Source organism: Strigops habroptila, chromosome W (assembly GCF_004027225.2).
Source record: "Strigops habroptila isolate Jane chromosome W, bStrHab1.2.pri, whole genome shotgun sequence".
Classification (NCBI taxonomy): Eukaryota; Metazoa; Chordata; class Aves; order Psittaciformes; family Psittacidae; genus Strigops; species Strigops habroptila.
The window spans coordinates 36,736,809-36,750,406 of record NC_044301.2 but is presented as its reverse complement, the minus strand read 5'-3'; the positions used below and the strand labels follow the sequence as shown (position 1 = coordinate 36,750,406).

The 13,598-nt window shown below is 43.6% G+C and overlaps 1 protein-coding gene across 1 annotated transcript in view; it reads right to left on the bottom strand.

The window, feature by feature from the left end:
• LOC115619176 (creatine kinase S-type, mitochondrial-like) overlaps positions 1-13,598 on the bottom strand; it is a 54,014-nt gene that overhangs the window by 24,009 nt on the left and 16,407 nt on the right. The window contains exon 5 of the mRNA XM_030511223.1: positions 1,589-1,674. Within this exon, the coding sequence (XP_030367083.1) occupies positions 1,589-1,674 (86 nt within the window). The remainder of the gene's footprint in view (positions 1-1,588; positions 1,675-13,598) is intronic.

The following is a 13,598-nucleotide window of genomic DNA, read 5'->3' as shown; positions in this document are numbered from 1 at the left end:
ATCCCATGTGGCCCCATAGATTTGTGTATGTCTAAGTGGTGTAGCAGGTCACTAACCATTTCCCCTTAGGTTATGGGGGCTTCATTCTGATCCCCATCCCTTTTCAGCTCAGAGGGCTGGGTAACCCAAGAACAACTGGTCTTACTATTAAAGACTAAGGCAAAGAAGGCATTAAGTACCTCAGCCTTTTCCTCAGCCTTTGTTGCTCTGTTTCTCCCAGCATCCAATTAAGGATGGAAATTCTCCTTAGCCCTCCTTTTGTTAATGTTTTTATAGAAAAATTTTTTATTCTAATTTACAGCAGTAGCCAGATTAAGTTCTAGCTGGGCTTTGGACCTGCTAATTTTCTCCCTGTATAACCTCACACCATCTTTGTAGTCCTCCTGAGTTGCCTGCCCCTTCTTCCAATGATGATAAACTCATCTTTAGGCACATGGGGATGGCCTGCTCCTGCACCTTTAAGATTTCCTTCTTGAAGAATGTCCAGCTTTCCTGGACTCCTTTGCCCTTCAGGACTGCCTCCCAAGAGACTCTGTCAACCAGATCCCTAAACAGGCCAAAGTCTGCCCTCTGCAAGTCCAAGGTGGCAGTTCTGACAACCCCCCTCCTTACTTCTCTGAGAATCCAAAACTCTATCATTTTCTGATTGCTACGCCCAAGAGAGCCTCCAACCACCACATCGCCCACAAGTCCTCTGTTCTCAAACAACAGGTCCAGCAGGGCACCTTTCCTAGTTTGCTCCCATACCAACTGTGTCAGCAAGTTCTCTTTCACACCTTTCAGGAACCTTCTACACAGTTTCTTCTCTGCTGCGTTGTATTTCCAGCAGACATCTGGTAAGTTGCAGTTCCCCATGAGAACAAGGGCTAGCAATTGTGAGACTTCTCTCAGCTGCTTATAAAATATTTCATTTGCCTCTTCATCTTGGTTGGATGAAGACCACCATGATCTCTGCTTTGTTGGCCTTTCCCCTAATTCTTACCCATAAACATTCAACTCTTTCATCACCATCGTCAAGCTCTAAACAGTCAAAACACTCCCTAACATAAAGACCTACCCCACCATCTCTCTTTCCTTGCCTATCCTTTCTGAAGAGTTTATAGCCATCCATTACAGCATTCCAGTTGTGTGAGTCATCCCACCATGTTTCTGTGATTGCAACTATATCATAGTTATCCAGCTCCACAATGGCTTCCTACTCCTCCTGTTTTTTGTCCATGCTGTGTACATTGGTGTAGATGCACTTCAGTTGGGTTACTGATCCCACCACCTTTTTGGGGGGAGAAGTCCTAATTCCTATGTGACCATTCTCAGGCGCTTCCATGGTATCTATCTAACACATAAGTAACACTTGCATCTTTGCTGCATGTTTTCCTATATGAATATAAAAGTCTTCTTTTTTTTTTTTTTTTGTTTCTTAATTAATCATTTTAAACACTAAAAAAAACCCCAACAAAACAAAACACAACAACAACCTGGACATGCTGTGAGTATGAGTGCAGAGTGACTGTGGGGTTAGGACAAGCAAGGAGACTTGTAATATGGTCTTTTAAACATGAAACAAACTTCTACATGTCACAGAACATACCAGATTCCTCTGGCATCTGGCCAGTCACGTGCCATCCCAGCACATGTTAGCAAGGGGGACACTGGCTTATCAAAGAGAAAATGATCCTGGACACAAAAATAGGACCAGAGAGAGAGAGAGACAGAGAAAAAGAAAAAAACAAAATTGAAGATTATTCAGGGAAACAGTATAATACTGTCTTATGCATTTAATATGAAGGTAATCAATATGGGTAAATCACACAGCATGGCTTGTGAACCTGGTTCCTTCCTGACTGAAAATTAAAAGCACTTCACCCAGGTGACTTTCTTAGAGGGGAGGTTCTTGAAGATTCACACTGACACTAGTAATATGACTTAAGTTTTGCCAAAAAACATTCTTTAATTGTATAGAGGAAGTAGAGGTGGGGACCTAATACCACGTACATGCAACAAAGGGGATTGTGGAGGTAGTTAACCACTATAATCAGAAATGTGCATCTTCATACAGACAAATTTCAGGGTAGGAGAAAGCAATGAGTCCTTAAAGCAAGCAAAGTACGCAATACTATATCTGAAAAGAGATTTCTCCAGCATAGAGATGTATCAGTTTATTTTGAGTATGAATCAAGGTAGGAAATAAATCAGTGCTAAGCTTGATGTTTTGGAATCACAGACTTGTTCTATTCCTCAATCCAGTGAGGAATCAGAGATTCAATACCTGATTTAATAAATGTATTATTTGGTGTGCCATAGACCTGCCACATTCCAAATAATTTTGTTTTCCCTTAGCTGTTTTTTCCCAAACAAATAAGAAGTTCAGTTTCTGTCTTTATTTGTAATTTTTTTTTTTGCAAAAAATCCCTAATATGTAAATAAAATTCTCCTGTTAGAACTTAAACCCAGCAATCCTCATCCTAAAATTTACTTCCCTAAACTTTATAGCTCTACGAGCAGAATTTCAGTTTCTGTCTTTATTTGTAAGCGCCTCAGTTTTTTAAACTAAATTGCTTCTGCAAAAACGATGACTCTGCTAAGTGATCTGACAAGCATCACACAGCTGACACCTGCAGGAATTGGAAGATGGTAGCTGGCACCTTAGGTAGGTAGGAACTTATGACTGGAGCTTGGCATAGCAGTTTTAGGAACAATCATTCTCAAAACTGTCAAATGCAAAGGGTCTAGGAGAACTTAACACCTCTTGCCACAAATATGGGCTACAGTTCTAAATCTAAATGCATAATACTGCAGCACAAACTAAGCCCATGTTATGTATTACACAGGTAGTCCACATACAATCAGAAAGTAGATTTCCAGAAAAAGCAGAAAAAACTTTTAAATAGGGTGGGTAATAAGCAAGACATGTTATTTAACCGGAAACAAGACTGTTTTCACATTTTTTCTTCTTTAAAAAGTAGATTAGTTTCTAAACAACATATTGTATTGAAAAAAACTTCTAAAAGATTCATTCACAAAGTGTCTAAACTGAATGTTTCTCCACCTAAAAAGATTCTAATCAAAACTATTTGTCAAATCTGACCGCAAATCATGAACAGTTAGTAGGCTTTTTTTCTCACAGAACATGTCAATCTGCACTACCAATAAATTTGTACCATCACCACCAGTGTAGATTCAGAGAATGGAGAATAAACAAGACGAACTGGAAATCTATGTGTGGACGCATCTCATCATTGCAATTACTGAGACATGGTAGGATAGCTCACAACTGAAATGTTGTCATGGATGGCTATGTAATTTTTAGAAAGGACAGATCAGAGAGGTGAAGTGGTGGAGTTGCTCTTTATGTGAGAGAGCAAGTGGAATGTATTGAGCTCAACCCAGGGACAGTCAAACAAGTTGTGGCCTTCCAATATCTGAAGGGGGCCTACAAGGATGCCAGAGACGGACTCTTCATCAGGGACTGTAGTGATAGGACAAGGGGTAATGGTTTTAAACTTAAACTGGGGAAGTTTAGGTTAGATATAAGGAAGAAGTTCTTTACTGTGAGGGTGGTGAGGCACTGGAACAGGTTGCCCAAAGAAGTGACAAATGCTCCAGCACTGGCAGTGTTCAAGGACAGGTTGAACAGAGCCTTGGGTGACATGCTCTAGGGTGAGGTGTCCCTGCCCATGGCAGGGGGGTTGGAACTAGATGATCTTAAGGTCCTTTCCAACCCTAACCATTCTATGATTCTATGAGTTGAGAGTTTATGGGTGAGAATTAAGGGACAGGTTAATATGGGTGACACTGTTGTGGGTGTTTACTATAGGCCACCTGATCAGGAGGAGGAAGTTGATGAGGCTTTCTACGGGCAGCTGGAAATAGCCTCGCAGTCATGGGTCCTGGTTCTCCTGGGGGACTTCAACCACCCTGACATTTGTTGGAGGGATAAAACGGACCAGCGTGCAGAGTCCAGGAAGTTCCTGCAGATCATTGAAGATGATAACTTTTTGATACAAGTGGTGGAGGAGCCAACAAGGAAAGGTATGATGCTGGACCTAGTACTAACAAACCAGGAGGGACTGGTTGATGTCGTGGTTTCAGCCCAGCTGGTAACTCAGAACCACACAGCCACTTGCTCACTCCCCCCCTCTTCCTCCCCCTGCTTCCAGAGGGATGGGGAGGAGAATTGAAAAAATATAACTCCCACGGGTTGAGATAAGAACAGTCCAGTAACTAAGGTATAATACAAACCTACTACTGCTACCACCAATAATAATAATGATAAGGGAAATAACAAGGGGAGAGGATACAATTGCTCACCACCCACCGACCGATACCCAGCCCGACCCGAGCGGTGATCTGGGCCTTCCAGGTAACTCCCCCCGGTTTGTATACAGGGCATGACATGCTGTGGTATGGAATACCCCTTTGGCTAGTTCGGGTCAGGTGTCCTGTCTCTGCTTCCTCCCGGCTTCCTGTGCCCCTCCTCCCTGGCAGAGCATGAGACTGAGAAAGTCCTTGATCAGAGTAAGCAATACTTAGCAACAACTAAAAACATCAGTGTGTTATATCAGCACTGTTCTCAGACTAAAGTTGAAAACACAGCACTACACCAGCTACTAAGAAGGAGAAAAATGACTGCTACAGCTGAACCCAGGACAGTTGAAGATGTAAAGGTTGGGAGGGCAGCCTTGGCTGCCCTTGGAACTCAGGATCATGTGTGGAGGCAGTAAAACAGTAAGTAGGACTGGAACCCTGAACTTCCAGAGAGCTAACTTCGCCCTCTTCAAAGACCTACTTAGAGGAATCCCATGGGATAGGGCTCTAGAAGAGAAGGGAGTTCAAGAGAGCTGGTCAATATTTAAGCACCACTTCCTCCAAGCCCAAGACCAGTGTATCCCCATGATGAAGAAATCAGGCAAAGGGGCAGGAGACCTGCATGGATGAGCAGGGAGCTCCTAGTAAACCTTAAACTCAAGAAGGAATTTTATGGGAGGTGGAAAAAGGGACAGGCCGAGTGGGAGGACTATAGGAACACCATCAAGGTATGCCAGGATGTGACTAGGAAGGCCAGCCTACCTGGAATTGAATCTGCCAAAGGACATCAAGGACAACAAGAAGGGCTTCTGCAAATATATCAGCAACAAAAGGAAGATTAGGGAAAGTGTGGGGTTGCTGCTGAATCAGATGGGTGTCCTGGTAATGAAAGACACTGAGAAGGCAGAATTACTGAATGCCGCCTTTGCCTCAGTCTTTACCACTAAGGATGGCCCTCAGGAGTCCCAGACCTCAGAGGTAAGAGAAGGAGGCCAGACAAAGGAAGACTTCCCACTGGTTGTAGAGGGTTGCATTAGGGATAGGCTAGACAGACTTAACACCCATAAATCCATGGATCCTGATGGGATGCACCCACAGGTGTTGAGGGAGTTGGCAGATGTTGTTGCTCTGATGCTCTCCATCATCTTTGAAAAATCATGGAGAAGGGGTGAGGTGCCCAATGACTGGAGGAAGGCTAATGTTACTCCCATCTACCAAAAGGGCAAGAAGGAGGACCCGGGAAACAACCGGCCAGTCAGCCTCACCTCCATCCCTGGAAAGGTGATGGAGCAGGTCATTCTGGAGGTGATCACTAAGCATGTAGAAGAAAAGAAGGTTATCAGGAGTTGTCAGCATGGATTCACCAAGGGTAAATCATTCTTGACCAATCTGATAGCCTTCTATGATGACATGGTAAGATGGGTCGACAAGGGGAGAGCAGTTGATTTTATCTACCTTGACTTCAGCAAGGCTTTTGACACTGTCTCCCATAACATCCTAGTAGGTAAGCTTAGGAAATGTGGTTTAGATGAATGGACAGTGAGGTGGATTGAGAAGTGGCTGAATGGCAGAGTTCAGAGGGTTGTGATCAGCAGAGTAGAATCCAGTCTTATTCAACTTGTTTATCAACGATCTGTATGAAGGGATAGAATGTACCCTTAGCAAGTTTGCTGATGATATGAAGCCGGGGGAGTGGCTGATACACCTGAAGGCTGTGATGCCATTCAGCAGGACCTTGATAAGCTGGAGAATTGGGCAGAGAGAAACCCAAAGAGGTTCAACAAGGGCAAGTGTAGGGTATTGCACCTGGGGAGGAAGAACCCCAAGTACCAGTATAGGTTGGGGGCTGACCTGGGAGAGCAGTTCAGCTGAGAAAGACCTGGGAGTATTGGTGGATGATAATTTGACTATGAGCTGGCAGTGTGCCCTTGCAGCCAGGAGGGTCAATAGTATCCTGGGGTGCATCGGGAGGTGTGTGACCAGCAGGTCAAGGGAGGTGATCCTCCCCTTCTACTCGGCCCTAGTGAGGCCACATCTTGAATAATCTGTCCACTTCTGGGCTCCTCAGTATGAGAAAGACAAGGAGCTACTGGAGAGGGTACAGAGGAGGCCCACAAGGATGATCAACGGTCTGGAGCATCTCTCTTTTTAGGAGAGATTGTGGGAGCTGGGCCTGTTTAGTCTAAAGAAGAAAAGACTGAGAGGGGCTCTCATTAATTAATATCTCAAAGGCAAGTGCCAAGAGGATGGTGTCAGACTCTTTTCAGTGGTGCCCAGTGACAGGATGAGGAGTAACAGCCATAAACTAAACCACAAGAAGTTTCATCTCAACATGAGGAAGAACTTCTTTACGTTGAGGGTAGCAGAGTACTGAAACAGGCTGCCCAGAGAGGTTGTGGAGTCTCCTTCTCTGGAGACATTCAAACCCCGCCTGGACGCCTGTGTAGCCTGCTCTAGGTGGCCCTGACTTGGTAGGGGGGGTTTGGACTTGATGATCTCCAGAGGTCCCTTCCAACTCTAACAATTCTGTGATTCTGTGCTTCTGTGATTTATCCCAGTCGAAGACATAGTTACAATATGCAAGCTTTTGTAAGAAGAATTTACCAGAAATACCATGCTGTGATTCAGATTTCAATGTAATATTACTAGGTCTCCTCTAAAAGTATTTCACTTTCATCAGTGAACATTTACCCATTTACCACTGTACAGCTTTAAAAACAATAGAACATAGTTGGGGGTTTTTTTGTATATAAGTTAACTAAGGGTCTTCCATAGCGCTCATGGTGACAGAAAAAACATTTTCACATAGATGCTTATAATACATGTATTGAAGTGTGTGAGAGACTGATCTGAAATCAGACTCCACTGTCCATTGTCTCAAAGATTGGTATGAGAAGCTGAGATGGGATTCCACAGTCCCTTGTCTTAAAGATTGGTATGAGAAGCTGAGATGGAATTCCACCTATCTTTTGTCTCAGAGAAGGGTGGGAGGAGTTGAGATAAGACTCCAATGTCCATTGCCTGGGAGAAGGGTGTGAGGAGCTGAATTGGGACTCTACCGACCATTGCCTGAGGGATGAGTGGGAAAGAACTGAGATAAGATTCTTCTGTCCATTATCCCAAGAATTGCTGCAGACACATGCAATTGAAGAGCTGGCTGCAAGACCAGGGAAACTGGTCCACCAGTAATGTGTGACATGAAGAACAGAGGTACTCCCCGCAACTCATTATAAAAGGGGGAAAAGGTAATCACGAGGAGAGCCATTGCCATGAGGATGACTCCAGGAGGACACTTCCATGAGGACACTCTCCACTGATGACTACTATGGACCCTGAGGGACACCCTTCATGAGACATTGCCATGAGGGCAACTACATCAGGACACCTCCAAGGATACCTTCAAGGGGATGACTTCAGAAGGACACCTCCATGAGGACACCCACCTCCGACGACTACTACGGATTCTTGGAGGACACTGCTCCGATACCTACTACAAACCCTGAAGACTCCCACCACCTCCGATGACGGATCCCTGGGACACTGCTGGATCCACAGTGGTGACTCTCTCTCTCTCTGCACCCCAAATCCTTGCTTCATTTCCATCCTTTTTTCAATCTGTCCTATCACTATCCTCTTTATTGCAATAATTTCCCTTTTTTTATAATAATTGTCTGTCCTGGGTTCAGCTGTAGCAGTCATTTTTCTCCTTCTTAGTAGCTGGTGTAGTGCTGTGTTTTCAACTTTAGTCTGAGAACAGTGCTGATAACACACTGATGTTTTTAGTTGTTGCTAAGTAATGCTTACTCTGATCAAGGACTTTCTCAGTCTCATGCTCTGCCAGGGAGGAGGGGAAGCTGAGAGGAAGCAGAGACAGGACACATGACCCAAACTAGCCACGTCATGCCCAGTATATAAACTGGGGGGAGTTACCCAGAAGGTCCAGATCACTGCTCGGGTCGGGCTGGGTATTGGTCGGCAGGTGGTGAGCAACTGTATTCTCTCCTCTTGTTATTTCCCTTATCATTATTATTATTGGTGGTAGCAGTAGTAGGTTTGTATTATACCTTAGTTACTGGACTGTTCTTATCTCAACCCGTGGGATTTACATTCTTTCAATTCTCCTCCCCATCCCTCTGGGAGCAGGGGGAGGAAGAAAGGGGGGGAGTGAGAAAGCGGCTGCATGGTTCTGAGTTACCAGCTGGGCTTAAACCATGACATTGTCTTTTTGTAATAAACCAACTGATCAATTACAGTACTTGACGTTGTTTGTGTCTTAATTTCACTCTTGGGATCACGAACGAAATAGAGTCCGACACAGGGGTTTTCTCCAATCAGACCCTGAGATTTTTCAAGATCGGAACTTTAATGATTATCAGTTTTAGCCCTCTGAAAAATAATTCAGGGTTTCCCTAAACTAGTCTGGTCTGTTGGAAGGAAAACACTTCCATCAGAAAAGCATCCATCTGGAATTTAAAACTAGCCAGAGAGAATATGATCCTGAGAAGCTAAGGTAGTTCCAAAGGTTAATCAATCTCTGAGTTAAAAATAAAAATAAAAAAGAAAATCATACCTCACTTCACTTGTTTGTCTTCAATTTTGAATCATTGTCCTTTATTATGACTTTATCATTTTATTCTGTAATGTCTGCTATTTACCTGGTTTATATGAAGCTACTTAATGACAAGCTTTTTTTTAATGTGTCTCCATCTTTTTTTTTTTTCCATAATTTTTATTTTTTTTTTATATTTTCAAATTTCTTAATCACTCTTTGGCTCTTCCCTGAACTCTTTTCATTTTATTTTCATTCCCAACATCCTCCTGGTGCCAGAACAATCACTGGACTCCAGTAATGGTTGTGCTATGTGCAGTGGCCCTGACTGGAAGACCATTGTACATCGAGGAGTTAGTGATCCACAATGCACTTAACCAGAGAAGGCCCAGGCCTGTGCTGCACAGAGTCCCATTAGCTGCTGCATAGCTTGGGGTTCCCAGCATCTAAAGGGATGTAAGATTATCTTTTTTTTTCTTTCTTTCTAGTGTTATCTCTAATAAATAGTGTTTTAAATACTTTACAGAGTGCTTTTCTTACTGGGATCATAACAAAAAATCACCTACTGGCACAAAGCACCAAGTCCCTAAAATACAAGCAGCAGAACGGCTATTAAATAATGAATGCATTAAAGTATCATATTAGCCCTTTGGGGCCACAGCAGATCACTAGAAGTTCAAGCTCTTTTAATTGCCTGAAAAGTTTTGTCCCCTTTTAAGAATCATGTAATTCTCCAAAATGCAGATATGGAGTAATTACTACAGTCCTCAGCAAACTATAATTCCGTAGTGACTGCAGAGCTCTGGGGGTGGTAGTCAAGGGCATGGGGGCCCAGACTGTGCTTTCCTCAATTGGGCCAGTGAGGGTAAAAGGCATGAGGAGGATATTAAAAGTCAGTAATTGGCTGCAGAACTGGTCTTGGCAATTGGGGTTTCATTTTTATACTTGTTGTGGTTTAAATCCAGCTGGCAACTAAGTACCAGGCAGCCGCTCACTCAGCCCCCCCACACTTCCCCTCTCCCCGGGCAGGATGGGGCAGAGAATCAAAAGAATGTAAAACCCATGGGTTAAGAACAGTTTAATAACTAAAGTTTAATATAATACTACTATTGCTACTACTAATAATGATGATAAGAGAAATAACAAGGGGAGAGAATAAAAAACCAAGGGGGGGGGACAACATCAAAAACCACAATAAACACAAGTTATGCGCGATACAAATGCTCACCACCCGCCGACCGATACCCAACCCGACTGGAGCAGCGATCTGCGCCTTCCAGGTAACTCCCCCCAGTTTATATACAAACCATGATGTGCTGTGGTATGGAATACCCCTTTGGATAGTTTGGGTCAGGTGCCCTGTCTCTTCTTCCTCCTGGCTTCTTGTGCCCCTCCTCACTGGCAGAGCATGAGAGACTGAAAAGTCCTTGATCAGGATAAGCACTACTTAGCAACAACTAAAACATCGGTGTATCAATCAATCAGCATTATTCTCAAACTGAAGCCAAAACACAGCACTGCACCAGCTACTAGGATGAAAATTAACTCTATCCCAGCCAAAACCAGGACAATAATGTTTTTGGTTTTGGTCCCCCCAATACAAAAAAGATGTGGACAGGCTAGAAAGGGTCCAGAGAGGGCCACAAAGATGCTCAAAGGACTGAGAAGCCTGCCATATGAGGAAAGGCTGAGAGAACTGGGTTTGTTCAGCCTTGAGAAAAGAAATCTCAGGGGAGTCCTTATCACCATATTCTAGTATTTAAAGGGTGGCTACAAAGAAGATGGAGATCCCCTTTTTACAAGGAGTCACATGGAACAGACAAGGGGTAATGTGCACAAGTTACTCCTGGGGAGATTCCGACTGGACACAAGAGGAAAGTTTGTCACAGTGAGAACAACTAGACATTGGAATAATCTCCCCAGGGAAGTGGTGGATTCCCCAACACTGGACACTTTTCAGATTTGGCTGGACAGGAGGCTGGAACACCTAGCCTAGGTGATGCTTTGCAAAGAAAGGTTGAACCAGATGATCCTTGAGGTCCCTTCCAACATGGCATTCTATGATTCTATGATTTTATGTGCGTGATGAAAAATTATTAATTCTTAATTCCTCAAATTCTTTCATATCAAATGTTGGGGGGATTTTTTTAATGATTTAATGGAGAATAGGGAGGAAAGCTATCCAGAATAAATATGATAACGTAGACAAGTTGATAAACTTTACCTTTTTTCCCCCTCAGTTGAGAAATTTAGGCCTTCATCGTTGAATGCCCTGTGATGGGCATATTGCAGCCAGAACACCAACCATAAAGAAAAAAAAGAGAGGTGTCTCTGCTCATCATAGGGACACAACAGTTATTTCCTCCACTCTATATTGTTGTTTCAGAGAAAAAAATGCTCCTTTTGCAAGAAATCAACTGAGTACTATTAGTTTCTCTTACATGCCTATGGCCCAAATATGCAAACTACTGAATGCTTTCTGTGTTGAATGCTATTCAAGTCTCACTGATTTGAGTTTACAGAAATCAAATGGTGCTTATTAATGGTTGGCAGAAAGCCTGCCATCTTACAGGTTTGAGATCATAAAATACTGAAGGAAGATAGCAATGATATGGGTTAAAGATGGAATCTAAGGTGTCCTGGGTTCAGCTGTAGCAGTCATTTTTCTCCTTCTTAGTAGCTGGTTGTTGCATTAAAAGGTAAGACAATTTGGCAGAAAATAAACCCCCTGGCATTCCAGCTGGTCCTCAGATATTAGAGGGGCTGGGTGCGGCTAGGCTTAGATTCTGAGTGATGCCCAATTTATAACTATCAGTCCGGTCGCATTCAATATATTGAATAATCACGATTCCGGATGCACTAACAGTGCACTGCACCTTCAGTCTAATCATGCTCACGAACTAGCACGGCCACACTGAAGGATCTGGTCGTGTTCAATGAGAGATTTACGATTAGCTACTTAAACAGTGCAGTTTATTAAAGCAACAGATACAGGTTCTTGTGGATTGCCGGTGATAAATACACTGTCTGCAAAAGCATGTACAAATAATAAGGTATACAAACGCGCGACAAAGTTATGAATAATACAGCCTGGCTTTAAAGTATAAAAAGTAAAAAGTAACTCTATATAGAGATTCCTAATTTTCCCGGGGAAGCACTGGATACAGTGCAAGTCTTACCCAAAGGCGTCCCTATGGGGGGGAAGAAAGGTCCAGCCCGTCGACCGGTCCCAGGAGTCAAGGGTAATCTGCTGATGGAATCTTCCTCGACTCATCTACGATGATGTCTTCCCTAATGCCCCCCACTTTTTGGGCCATTTTTATAGTATTTTTCGCTTTCAAGGTGGAGCTTGAGTGACTCTAGTCATACATACCTTTATTGTTATTGGTGTAAAATTCTCTAGCTTCGCTTTCAAAGGTATATACCACAAGAAATTCAAAGAGCATGCTCAAAGAGGGGTGGTCTCACTTTGGAGGTGGGTAGCATTGGAGATGGAGGTGTGTTATCATATTAAAATGCATTATAATGAAGCAAAGTTCACACAAAGGACAGCATTTTGTCAAAAGATGACAGGCTGTTGGCTCAGGGTAGCAAGTATGCATCTTATCAGTTTTAAGTACCACCTAGTTCCCATCTCTGCTGGTGTTGGGACAGAGCTTGGCCGCAGAATCTCTACTCTGCTCCATCCTCCGTCAAGCAATGTTGCCACGGGAACTGCTGTGGAGTGAATTCCTGGCATACCAGGTGCAGCTGCATCTTACCCTGAAAGTCTGTTTTTCCTTTATGTGTGAGCAATGCTACATTTTTAAATATAAGTTTAATTTCTAAATCATATTCAGTAATTATTCCACACTGGTGTAGTGCTGCGTTTTTGACTTTAGACTGAGAACAACGCTGATAACACACCGATGTTGTAGTTGTTGCTAAGTAATTTTTACTCTGATCAAGGACTTCTAGTCTCATGCTCTGCCAGTGAGGAGGGGCACAAGAAGCCGGGAGGAAGCAGAGACAGGACACATGACCCAAACTAGCCAAAGGGGTATTCCATACCACAGCACATCATGCCCAGTATATAAACTGGAGGGAGTTACCCAGAAGGCCAAGATCACTGCTCAGGTCAGGCTGGGCATCGGTCGGTGGGTGGTGAGCAATTGTATTCTCTCCCCTTGTTATTTCCCTTATCATTATTATTATTGGTGGTAGTAGTAGTAGTTTCGTATTATACCTTAGTTACTGGACTGTTCTTATCTCAACCCGTGGGATTTACATTCTTTCTATTCTCCTCCCCATCCTTCTGGAAGAGGGGAGAAAGAAGAGGGGGGGGAGTGAGGGAGTTGCCTGGTTGCTCCGATGCTGGGACAATGGGGCTGATGGTCACGAACTAGAAGGTAAGGAAGCCAAGCAGCTGGGATCACTTGCTAGGGAAGGAGGAATTGACAAAGCGATTGCAAGAGAGAAACGAGCCCTCAGTCTTTGGAGGTGGCTCTTGGCAGCTGTGAAGGAAAGGTTTCCCTAGAAGGACGATGATATGAGTCGCTCAGCCAAGTGGACCACGATAGACAAAAGGATCCAGTCCATGAGGGAATCAGCCATTCTAGAGATGATCTATCGTAGGCTGGATGCCAGGAACACATCTGTAGATCCAGATCAAGTCGAATGTATACGACCCATGTGGTAGAAACTTATATGGAGTGCACCATCATCACATGCCCACTCATTGGCATCAATGACCTGGAGTGAGGCA